The 13,101-nt window shown below is 35.6% G+C and overlaps 1 protein-coding gene across 1 annotated transcript; it reads right to left on the bottom strand.

The window, feature by feature from the left end:
- Positions 1-325: 325 nt before the first annotated feature.
- apcdd1l (adenomatosis polyposis coli down-regulated 1-like) lies at positions 326-12,877 on the bottom strand. Its single transcript, XM_059570527.1, has 4 exons — positions 12,463-12,877; positions 3,507-3,690; positions 2,693-3,221; positions 326-1,884 (listed from the first exon to the last, which is right to left on the bottom strand). Exons 1-4 carry the CDS (start codon positions 12,521-12,523, stop codon positions 1,114-1,116), a joined length of 1,545 nt encoding a protein of 514 aa, XP_059426510.1. The 5' UTR covers positions 12,524-12,877; the 3' UTR covers positions 326-1,113.
- Between the last annotated feature and the right edge of the window lie 224 nt (positions 12,878-13,101).

The raw sequence follows: 13,101 nt of genomic DNA, 5'->3' as shown, positions 1-13,101 counted from the left end.
CCAAAATAAAAGTTTTTGTTTACATAATCTGTATATATAAAAGCACACACAGACAGTATATATTTAGAAAATATATAAATGTATTTTCATGTATATATTTATATTCTTATCATTTTTATCTTGTAAAAATATATTTAAAATATAAACATGACATATTTTATTAAATATATACATGCATGTGTTTGTATTTACATATACATAATAAAAAAACAGTACACACACATATATTATGTAAACAAAAGCTTTTATGGATGCGATTAATTGTTTGACACCACTAATAGACATGTTAATAGAGAATCAATGTTCAAAAAAAGCATCCATGAAGTTTCTTATCAAAATTACTTTAATGGTAGCAATAAATATGTTCACCCTCACCATTATTAGAAGATTAAAGCTACATAAAATGTATTAGTTGGAAAAAATAAGCTAAGTCTCCCTGTATTGAAGACAGCAGCTCATTAAAAGCATACAGGGTAGTTTATCTTGAATGTAGTCCATAAATGCACTTCAGATCATATAATTAGGATCATAAAATATTTTGACTTCCAGCGTGTTCGTGTTGTTTTTTGGAAATCTTCTTACTTCATTTACAGTTGAAAGGGAATCTGAATGTCTTATCTGTATCTCCCACATCTGGTTTTAAAGCTGAAGAATTGCAGTTATAATGACTGTTTTCAAACGGGTTCCTCGAGCACTCCTGCCTCCCATTGGTCAGTCAAACAGATAGTCCCGCCCCAAATTCACACCATTAGTTGTAGTATTTGAAGTATTTGACATGTAACTGTATGGAATGCTGGCAAATACAGAACATTCAGGTTTTGAATAGATATCCATGTAGCATTCTTCTGGAGTTCATATGAAGCAACACTCCAAATGACAGACATCAAAAATTAATGTTGATATAATATATGATAAAAGGAAGTTTCTATGTAAGAATTTTGCTTTATGAAAATGTCTTAGATTAAAAAAAAAGTGTCATATTTCAGAGCATTTGCAGCAAGCATTTTGTAATAGCACCAAAGAGAACAATCCTCCTCCAGTCTATCAGATTGTACAATGCCCGTAATAAATGGGTCTGAATTTGATCAGTGAACGTGAATGGCACATCATATTTTAGAAAAGATAAATATTCCAGCACCATGCATTTAGAACAGAGAGCAGAATCAATGAAGAGTGCAGTGCATTAGCAGAGCTTATCTTAGGTCCCGTTGAATGATCACTGAAGGAACTGTAGCGTGGCTCCACCCCAACCCTTGTGCTGCATTGCACCATTGGTGTCTGAAAGGATGTTGGTCTTTTTGCAGGTCGATCTGGGCTAGATCCATCCGTGGGCCTTTTCCCATTAAACAACAGGGGGCGCCCTTTATTATCCACCCCCATCTTAAACAGCTCATACTCTTTGTGCGGAAGTCGTATCCCCAATGCGTCGCATCCATTCGTCCAGGTTATTTCTTGCTCGACGCCCGTCTCCCACCCACCCGGCTGCCCACATCTCCCATTGTGCACTGAATTCAATTCCCGCAGCAGTGCTTGGTCATACAAGATCACTTTTGCTCGTGTTACCTTAAAGACGAGCGCGGTTGCCCCACGTACTTTAGCGGACTGTCCCACTTTAACATAATGACCTGATGCCAATAGTGTAAAGCTGGGCTGGCGGCACATTGGGTCAGAGTAATGTTGGTAGGTCCCCTCCCAAGTACGTTGCTCCTCGTTGAAAACAAAAAGGCGAGTGAGGAAGAGGACGGCTGGATGGGACTCGCAGCGTTGACTCACCCAGTTTCCATTTAGATCCAGAGGAATGGAAGAGGATGGAGGAAGGATGGGTGGATGCTGTTCAGAGGCTCGGTATACCAGGGCGCACACTGGGCATGGGTGGATGTGATGCTGAGAGTAAAAACAAGGGTTTTGTTCATTTTAGGGTTGGTGTCAATTCTATTTTTATTTTTATTTTGGAAGAAATTAATACTTCTATTCAGCAAAAAATCATTAAATTGATCAAAAGTGACAGAAAACATATTTAAAAGGTTATAGAAGAAGAAAAAGAACATTTTAATCTAAAAAGATTTTTCCCACTATAAAGAACCTCTTGTGGATTGGAAATAATAAAGGTTCTTTATTGGCATATATGGTTCCATGAGGAACCTTTTATCACCTGCAGAAACTTTCAGTTCCACAAAAGATTGTTTTCCAGTGGGGGGAAAAAAGCTTCTTTATTGTATTAAAATGTTATTTACACAAAAATTGCTCTTTTAAGAACTGTTCATTAAAAGGTTCTCTAGGAAACCAAAAATGGTTCTTCTGTTGGCATCATTGTGAAAACTTCCATTCGGAACCTCTATTTTTGAGAGTTAATGGATGATAAAGGTTCTTTGAGGAACCTAAAATGGTTTTTCTATGGCATGGGTCTCCAGTCCTGTTCCTGGTGATCTACTTTCCCACAAAGTTCAGCTCCAACCCTGATCAAACCCAACTAACTGAGATCTTCAGCACTCAATAATTACAGACGGGTGTGTTTGATCAGAGTTGGAACTGAACGTTTGGATTGGGCACCCATGTTTTATGGCATTGCTTCGAAATGCCCATTTTAGAACCTTTATTTTCAAGAGTGTAGACATTGAATATGGTCAGCATTTTATCGTAGCAGTCCTAAGCAGTTTTTAAGCAAAACAAAATTGGTAGTCTTAACTCTCACCATAGCATTCTGCAGAGGCTCCTGATAACCAGTCGGTCTGTGGTGCACCCTTTCGTTCCAGTCTGTGTGCACATCCCCTAAGAACAGCTCCTGAGTCGGCCTGCTGTTCGGATGGTGATGGTTCTCCACCCGCAGCAACTCCAATTCCATCATGGAGAACCCAAGAGCACCCAAGCAGTCTTTCTCTGCTTTGGCATTGAAGAGTTCATAGAAGCGATGAGGCACCAGGTGTCCTCCAGATTTGAGCCCCAGGCAGGAAGAGGGCAGTCGGGTAGAGAGATGATGAACGGCCTTCTGACTGTGAATGACCAGTCCTACTTTATGGAGGTGGTGCTCTGCTTCAGTGGCTCCATGGGTGATCCATGACGCCTGGCGTAGCCGCATTTTACCCCTGATTACAAGAGAGTAAGTTGGGATGTGGCATTCGCTGTCAGAGTAATAATGCTGGACAGCCCTGAAGAGACGTGTGGGGCTTTGGTAAAATATGTAAGATCGAGTGAGGAATTCTGGGCCAGGTCGCACTTCACATCTGAGAAGAAATGAACATTATATTATATTAAATGTCAAAAAGTTAGTTAATATAACAGTTGCGGACAATTTTAATTCCATAATGTGATGCATTTTCAATTGATGGATATTCAATTAACCAAAATGAATTTTAACTATTTTAAATGTCACTTGGCTTGTTGCTTCACAGGCTTCATTTTCAAAGTAGGTTTCTCAACATTGATAATATGCACTGACAAATCGTTCACAATAAAACCAGGATTTTGGATTGAAACATAAATTGGATCAGGTGGAACAGGTCTCTTACCTGCTTGACACCCAGTGGCCCTCCAGTTTGGGTGGTATGTTGGCTGTGATTGTTGCTTCGTTCTGTAGATGGCGTAGCTGAGTCTTGCACTGTGGCTCCCAAAACAGTCTTGTGCTGAGGTTGGCATGTGGTACGAGTGGAGCGGTGGGCACTTCCCACAGTTTATTGCCCCTTACAAACAAAACTGAGGAGAGACAGGGAAATTATCATTCTGTATGTATGTTAATGCGGACATAATTGATATTTTGTGAAGAGAAAGGGCTGTTTTGTAAGAACTAATCCATCAACGCGCTTTTAACTTCAAACTGTCACTTCCTGCCAAAATATGATTAACAATAATGCTTCTTCCAGTGAAAAAGTCTATCCTGTATTCCTCTCACATCAAAATCCACTGACATATTTCTCTCCTAATTCATATGAGATGACTTACTCATTGGAAAAAAAACACTGGTTTAAAAAATGCCTTAAGGATGGATTTGTTTCTTACAAACACGTAGGTTTTCACTTCACAAGACATTAATTGATGGTTTAGAATTGTGTGGATTATTGTATGTTTTTATCAGCTGTTTGGACTTTCATTCTGACGGCACCCATTCACTGCAGAGGATCCATTGGTGAGCAAGTGATATAACGCTAAATTTCTCCAAATCTGTTCCAATAAAGAAACAAACTCATCAACGTCTTGCATGGCCTGAGGGTCACTATAGTTTCAGCAAATTTCCATTTTTGAGTGAACTATATCATTAAGTTTATTTTCTTTTCATTATTTAAGTTGTAATAAAAAAGAAAATGTATTTTTATAAATATATATATATATATATATATATATATATATAGTCCCAATTAACAGTTTATGTGGATTGTTGTTGCTTGTAAGAGTTAACAATATATTAAATCCATAGGGCTTCGTTGAAATCATTCCAGAAGGTCTAAGTTTGCAATAACGTGCTGATCTCTGCCGCCACATTTACGAATAAATTAAACCTTTAAAAACCTTAGACACTTCAAAAGTGGTACCTCCAGCAATAAAAAAAAAAAAAAACCTCCAAGAGGAGCATTTTACTTGATGGTCTTTTATGGTCCATAAACAGGATTTTGCTGAACTGGAAGTGGTTGAAGGATTTTGCATTTCTGTAATTTTCCATGTAATGAAACGTGATGAGGTCTATTAGAGCCATATATAGATCCCAATCCTGCTCTGACCACGATTTGTGGTGAGGGGCGGGAGGCCAGAGGTTTGGCATGTCACTTCAATCAGACACCATCTTCAAGGGGATGGGAAGGGATATGTGGCACTGGCCAATGAAAATAAAAAATCTTGACATTTTTTTTTAAACAGACAGAAAAGCAAACATGATTTCCAGCTCATGAGGAGTGAGATTTGTTAACATGGCACTGGACATCTTTGTTTGATCGGTAAATCTCCTTGCCGTTGGCCTCACCAAAGAGCTGTTCTTGAGTAAGAACATTATAGATATATGGTGTAATAAACCTCATTAGCAGAGGGAGAACTTTGGGAAGTTACATGCTGAGAAGTGCTTCACTATATGTGGACACAAAAACATGAGCTCTATTATCAAACTTGAAAGGGTTGAAAGGAGAGAAACAACTTTATTTGGGACTTAATTTACTCTTGTGGCAAATGTCAAATAATTATTCCAAATACAAACATACTGAATAACATGTAAGTCACATTTTACCCTGAAATCAAAACAAAATGAAGCCTATTTTAGAACAAATAAGATTATTGATTTGCATCGTGACAGTTTATTTTGATAATAATTAAGTACATTTCCTTGCAAAACTCAGGAAATACTTTAATGATAATTTAGAGGTGTGAGGTTTTTAATTTAATTTAAAAATCAAATACTTAAAAAAATAAATAATTTCAACATGCACTACCATTCAAAAGTTTGGGACAGAATGTTTTTTAAAAAGATTTCAAAAGAAATCTCTTACGCTCACCACAATATTGGCGGGAACCATGATATGTTTTTTAAGGATTCTTTAATGAACAATTCAATAGAACAATTATTCAAAATATAATTATTATTTTTTAACATTATAAATGCCTTTACTGTCACGTTTAAGCAATTTAATGTATTCTTGCTGAATAAAAGTATTTTGCAAGTCATATTTAAGTATTATTTAAAAGTATTATTACTAGAAAAACTTATAATCAGATAAAACTTCTCTCAGAGAAGCACTTGATAAAAAAAGCTTTTATTCACATTTGTTAACTGTAGCCCTAAAATTTCTCTGATTGCATAATTACAGAGCATTTATTGAGCATGTCAGGCCGGTTCTAGTTGTTTGCCCTAAGGAAGGGATTTATTTCCTCATGCTGTTTGGGAGGGATCCAGGCTCTGCTTTTTAAAGTCCCCCCCCCCCCCCCCCCAATACAGAGCCAATGTGAAAGCAGAAAGCAGACTTTGTGTTCATGATAACAATAAAGTGATAATGCTAGATAGAGTTAGCATGTGCTTTTCAGCAACCTGTTTACGGTTGTTTTGATGGTTCAGCAGCCTCTAATCAAGTTGAGGTTCTCTTGTATGTTTTTTTATTCAATGCAGGCCTGTTTTATGTTAGCCTACAATCTACATGTGGAGAAGAAATAGGCCTATATAACTTTTACTGTCTATGGTTCACACTTGAAATTGTAAGACAGGGTCAGTTTCAGCCTAGTTTTTTTTTACATTTAATATTTTAATACTTTATTGTGGATAGTCAGATTTTGTAAGAATGCATGTTTCTAAAATAATATTTGCGTTTGCCCCTTTTTGACCATTTCAACGGCTTCTCTCAGAGCTCATGAATATTTAATGAGTCAGGCATTCTTCCGTTTATGATTGGTTGCCTGTTGCAAAACCTCTGGAGCAGCGCTTCGTAAATTTTCAAAGTTTGAATAATGCTGCTGTTATTACAATTTAATAATTAAAAGTGCTCAGCCTGTCTGTAAACGTCACTTTTACACGTTTTTAATTCCTCTAATCGCCGAACGATATTGTGTTTTTCGTTAGAATTTTTTAGATTACGCTCCTGTATTTGCATAACGGTCGCTTTCGCTAATGTTTGGAAAAAAATCACCCATTCATGAAAATGACTGACTTTGGATTACTTTTCACGGTGAGTTATCGACTATTTAAATATGTGTGTGTGTGTGTGTGTGTGTGTGAGAGAGAGAGAGAGAGAGAGAGAGAGAGAGAGACGCCCATTTAATTGGTTAATGGGAGTGCTGAAGTTGTGTTGTGTTGGGTTATATAACTAGCTCTAGTAGACATGGTGTATATTTTGTGAGGATTTCACAAAGCGATATCTATCTGTGTTATAATCGCACTCTCTGTCTCTATCTCTTAATCTTTCTACCTCCCTTAAGTTATAAGTGGCACAGAAGCGTCACAGTCACAGTCAACGCGGCAGTGTGTGATATTGAGCAGCAGAGGGCGCTGTGGTAGAATGTGTGTGGTCTCTTTGCTTACAGGCAATTCCCTTTAGTGTGAGCCAAAGTAAACTACCTGTCCTAATATTCCAACCATTCAACACCCCCAGACACACACACACTGGAGACATTGATTTATAGAAGAAGTGAGGCTAGCAAAAGTACCTCTGTCGGTTTCATGTATTTGTTTTTATTTGTCATTTCAATTTAGACAGCTTCTCTCTCACCCCTAATGCGTCATTACTGAAGAGTGGCCAAAAATAAAATATCCCCTTCCTCTCTACCACTGTTCCTCCTTCCATTTGCTATTGCCTATTTAATATAATGTGAATGAAAATGAGACCGTGAGAGAAACAGCTTCAATTTTGATCCCTCATTCAATAAAACATTAAAAACATATTATTTCAAAGGCCAAAAAAGTATATATAAAAGTCCAAAATATTGAACAGACTGTACACATGGCCTCATTTTCAGTCACGTCAAACCAGGGTTATTTTAATACCAGTCATATTCATTTTTAGTGTTCATTTTTTTATTTGATTTTTCTTTTATTTTTTTCACTTTCATTTTAAATTTCGTCACTTCTAAATCTTATTTTTTTATTTCTGTTCTCATTTTAATTATAGTTGAATATATATTATTATTATTATTTGTCATTTTAGATTATTTTTTTTCAAGCTTTAACAGTGTTTTAATTATTAAGGCTAGTACTTCAACGTAAACTGAAAATTTTAAGTTGTATAAATCACTTAAATAAGTGAAAATGCTTCTGTTTTGCATAATTTTTAATGTAATATTTTTTTAGGGTAATTGTTTGAAAAGTCAAACTGAAAAAAATCATATTTACTAATTATACTATTTAAATAAATACTAGTTAATTAATAATAAATACGAATAATTTTGCATTTTACTTGTATTTTAGCCTGGTTTATAGTATCTTGTTTTAATAAAATTTCTTCATTTTACATTATAAATTTATTTTACATTTTAAAAATCTATAATCGTTCATTTATTTCCACGTAAAAAAAAAATTGTCCTAAGTGTTCTCAGACTTTTGAATCATACTGTGTATATAAATATGGTAATAACTCAGAACCACTGCATATATCAAAGCCCCATAGTATAACCATCTGATACCATCATCACTGTACAGTATTCCCACATGCATGAAATGTTGAACTGCCTTTGTGCCGCTCATCCGCCTCTCTCTCCCTTCGGCCCCTGCTTTGATAACTGCTCCCTGATGAAAAAAACTCCCATTTACACCTCATTTACTTTGGATAGAGCTCAGATTCCTTGCTTTCTCTCCCTCTCCCTCTGTCACAATCTTTTTGTCTGATGAAGTACAGTCACCAAAAGGTAAAGTTTCATATAAAGAGTCAAGTCTGCATGTATGTGCATGCATATAAGTGCTAGGGGCAACAAAGGTGTGTGAACGCTTATGTTCATGTGCATATGTTTATGAAAAGGGTAGAAGAATATGTTTGTCTGTTGATACGTGCAAGTGAATGTGAATACGATTTGTGTACAGAGCAGATATATCTCCATCTATGTAAGAAATGGTGGGTGTATGTGGGATTTTTTTCCCCAGAATTCTTCTCATCACTCAACATCCTTACAATTCTGTAGCATTGTTGTCTTTTCATGAACGTTAAACCTGCTTAATCTAGCAGTTGTTTTCATTTAGATAAGGGATTATGAGAAAGTTTCTCCCTCAAAGGAACGGTTACCCCTAGGGTTAACTCAACTTCACTGATAGTGACTAACCAGCAGAGCTTTGGTTTTTTATTTTATAGTTCTATTTGGATCTAGTTAATGCAATACCCTGCTAGCCTAATCACAAACAACAAGTATTTGGTTATTAATTGAGTGTTAAGGCAAATTATGTCCGAAATGCAGTTAACTTTAAGAAATTCTGACCTTGATCTGATTCTGAACACAACTTTCGATAGATCTTAAAAATTTATTGTGTTACACTAACTTTAACTTCAGTAAATGTCATGCCAAGTTCCACCCTAATAAAAAACTGCATTATTTCAGTGATATTTAATAATTTAATCTAATATCACTTTGACATGTATGATGGTATGAATTATTTTTTAGCCCAGTCTCAGGAAAATGCATATAAATAGTACGCCAAATGAAAACTAAAACTCGTGGTATTGATAAGCAAAAATGGACTTTGGCATTCATATGATATGCACGTGTTTGGGGTGCCTATAATACGCAGTTTTCACATTTATATGAATATTTGTTGGCATGCATATGATATGCAGTTTTCGCGTGCATATGATAGGCATCTACCCCAAAACCCTAATCCCCATTGCGTATAGCATATACACACCAAAGTCAATTTTTGCATATTAATACCACAACTTTTTGTTTTATTTACTATTTATATGCACTGAATATAATGCTATTGAAAGTCTCTTATGCTTGCAGATGTTTCAGTTATTTGATCAAGAATAAAGTAAAACAGTGGTAATATGAAATATTATTACAATTTAAAATAACTGTTTTCTATTTGAATACATTTTAAAATGTAATTTATTCCTGTGATGAAAGCTAAACTTTCAGCATCATTACTTGAATCTTCAGTGTCTCATGATCTTTGGGAAATCATTGTAATATGCTGTTTTGCTGCTCAATAAACATTTTCTATCATCATTAATGTTAACCACAGTTGCGTTGATTGATATTTCTGTAGAAAGGATGATAAAATTTTGTCAAGATTGAAAAAAGCTTGGAAAAAAAAAAATTAGGCCAGAAGTCCTTTATTTGAAATCGAAGTCATCCGTACCATTATAAATATCTTTTACTTTTGTACTGTTACTTTTGATAAATTTAAAGCATCCCTTCTATAAACGTGTTCATTTCTTTATTTTATAAATTAAGAATTTATAAATGTGTAATTTATAAATGTATCTAAATTAAAATCTTAACTCAAACTTTTAAATAGTATTGTATATTGTACATGTCATGTACGTATATGGGATATGTTATGTCAAAATGTGAAAAAAAAAAAAAAAAAACTTTTTATTTTCTTTTTTAGTTCACCAACATTAGTCAACCATATGCAGTAATCCAACCTGTTACTGACTACATACCAAATCAGTTAACGAGACAGTAACTGATCTGATCTAATGCTCCTAGCTGATTGATGATTTTGAAATGTTGTGCATCAGTGAAAGTCTCTCTCACAAGCACTGGGCCTCCTTTTATCTAAATAACTGACAGCCTCTCTCTCATGTCATCTGCTTATGAATATTAGTCATGCATCTGAAAGCAGACATATATTTTTTTAAACGGTGGAATGAGAGGATCAGACAATGCCAAACAGCTGGAAAATTTATGGTGGTGATTCCTTGTAATGCTGGAAAGCCTTCATACTTTTTTAATAAATGTTGAGGCGTAACTTCTTGTAAAATCACCTTGTGATAAATAATTTTCAACTTTAAATCAAAGTAGACAAGGTATAACAGCCAACTACAATACATTGTTGCTTTAAGCATCTGTTTTGGCAGATTACTCAAGCGCATGGGTATGATATTAATCATTTTCGCAGATTTAATTCCGCTGTTTGATGAAAGAAGCCCATGTTTTGTAGGAAAAGAGAAAGTACAGGCACACAAATGCACACATACTGACCTCTGAGGTCATGGGTAACTGCCATGAGTCATTGGGGGTGGGTGTAATTGCGCCAGTCTTTCCCTCTCTCTTGTTCTGTAGGCGGCCTGATAGTGAGAACAGAAGCCTATTGCTTTCTTCATCACCCTAACCATCCCTGACTAAAAGCAACGGGAGGGTAGAAGGAAAACAGCCACTAAATGGCATACAAACAGAAGGGGTCGTTAATGGTGCTGGCCTGTTACTCTAATCATTATTTTAATGATGGCATTAGTTCCACAGCTGTGATCTGCTTTCACAGGAAACAATGGCCTCCTCATACAGCCCTGCTAACTTTAAAAGAGCCTGGAACAAACGGGGCCCGTGGAGGAGACTGACAGGTGAAAAAGAGCGGTGCATGGGGATAGGTGAGAGTAAGATCACAGTGTCGAGCCAAACTCTTTGCTATTTATATTTAAAGCTCTTTCAACTTCACCTGATTAAATTACAGTGATTTTCCTGGAGTACAAGCCAAATTTCTGTTACTTGTGCACTCTTAAAAATGAAAGTTATAACCTTATGCCATTGGAGAACCTTTTAAAGTTCCTGAACTGACATTTATTCTTTATTTCTTTAGAAAACCATCTGTGTGGTACTTTAAAGAAGCGAGGAACTGACATGCTGATCAGAAGAACCTATAAATGTAACATCAAGAACTTTTTTCATGTCAAAATAACTTCGTATAGCGTAAATGCAGTAGTTGATAAGGTGCTGCAAAAATGTTTTTTTTTTTAAGAATATGGGCTTCAAAAATGTGAATTCAAACATTCTAAATTTATGATTTGATTATGTCATTTGCATACAAACCAGAAGAATTTTTTGAAGCATGTTTTATGCATGCACAAATGTCCCACCAACATCAGCTTAAGTATTCAGAAAGGGTGTAAGCGTGAGTTGCATGTGTTTCTTTTAACAATTTTAAGTTTAGTTTTGTCACAGGTTTTATTAAGGTTAATTAAGCTGGAATTACCTCTAAAACTTTCCTTCAAAGATATTTGTCATCCTTTAGATCTTATTTACTCTTATGAAATACAGACAAAAAATACAGAAGAAATTGCTCAGACATGTTGGTCTCGATAATGGAGGTGCTTTGCTTGGCAGCTCTCATACTTTCACATAATAACAATAAGCCATTCTTAAACTAGCTTATACTTAAGATTCTCATAATTCATATTTGTGATTGTTTGCATTTACATGAATACCATAAGACTTCATAAATTCAAATGTGCCATAAAACTTAATCATAGGTATGTTTCTGATTTATAATGATTGTTTTGCCTGGTTGGATCTGTGATAAATGCAGCCTGTACTAGTATGATAAAAATGAAGGTCCTTCAGGTTCAGCAAAGATCACTTTTTTGGCTGAATAGTTTTTGAGTTGCTATATGGTGATTTTTAATTAATGAAGTTAATGCAGTTGCATATTACGTTCTTCAGATAAGCAAATTTGGTTTCTCCACAATGGTGGTTCTCAGTCTTTGTTCTGAAGAAATGCACATTTTGGATATCTCGCTTATTTAACTCACCCGATTTATATCATCCGCTTATTAATAGAGGCTCTAAGACCTGAATTGGGTGTGTCAGATAAGGGAGACCAGGACCAGGATTAAAAACCACTGAGCACCAGCTAGTTTTAGAGGATAAAAAGCACATTGTATGACTCCAAAAGCCTCTTTTTTTTATTTTTTATTAAAAAAAACATTTTATGATTCAAATGTATCAGGCGTATGATCACGCACTTTCATGATTTTTTTATTATTATTAAATTATTTATTAGTATTTTAAATAGTGTCTTGCAATGCCTCATTTAGAATGACATAGAGAAAGAGTATAGAAGACAAGTTAACTAACCTTGCATGAAAAAAACCATCCAAGTTGTATTCAACAGGTGAATAAGTCTCTCCCCAGCCATGATCAGGTACTTGAAATCTCCAAATCACTTTACAATAAATGTAGGGTTAAATAGAAAAAGCTTTGGAAATACTCCTTTCCTGAATGTTCACATCAATGAGAGCGTGTCAGATGAGAGATTACCAGTTATGCAGATCAATTTAATCCACTTAATCCAAGTCTAATCTTCAAACGTGAAGTTTTCCATTCATGGTAGAACTCATTGACTGAGTTTGCAAGATCTCCTTTCTTGACGGTATTTGAAAGTCCGTCCCTTGTTGATTCTGTGCTCTCTCTGGTGATGATAACCTGTGTGGTGCTTGTAAGAGTCTGTCTTTGAGTTACACAGTTGAGAGGAGCTAGAGAGCGGAGTGAGACTCTGAGAGGGAGGGAAGGAGAGAGAGAAAAGAGGAGGGAACTTGTAACCTCCCAGCATTAACCCTCTGGGGAGCACTCAGGGTAAGGTGCAAAAAGGCATAATCAAAGCCAGCAAGTTGAGAAACCTGCTCACATTAGATTAAACATAAATGTGTTAATCAAACACACACACCAATATATAAACACAGTTTGACAGATGCAAAGTAAGCAGAAGGTTTCCAG

The sequence above is a fragment of the Carassius carassius genome, chromosome 17, assembly GCF_963082965.1.
Source record: "Carassius carassius chromosome 17, fCarCar2.1, whole genome shotgun sequence".
NCBI classification, from domain to species: Eukaryota; Metazoa; Chordata; class Actinopteri; order Cypriniformes; family Cyprinidae; genus Carassius; species Carassius carassius.
Note: the sequence above shows the minus strand (reverse complement) of the source record. Positions and strands in the feature narration are given on the sequence as shown.

Excerpts from the sequence above, each read along its gene's own strand:
- apcdd1l (XM_059570527.1), bottom strand. The coding sequence starts at position 12,523 with ATGGCTGGGGAGAGACTTATTCACCTGTTGAATACAACTTGGATGGTT. Across the intron at positions 3,691-12,462 it reads GATGGTTTTTTTCATGCAAG|TTTTGTTTGTAAGGGGCAAT; the intron begins GTTAGTTAACTT and ends GTCTCTCCTCAG. Across the intron at positions 3,222-3,506 it reads GGCCACTGGGTGTCAAGCAG|ATGTGAAGTGCGACCTGGCC; the intron begins GTAAGAGACCTG and ends ATTTCTTCTCAG.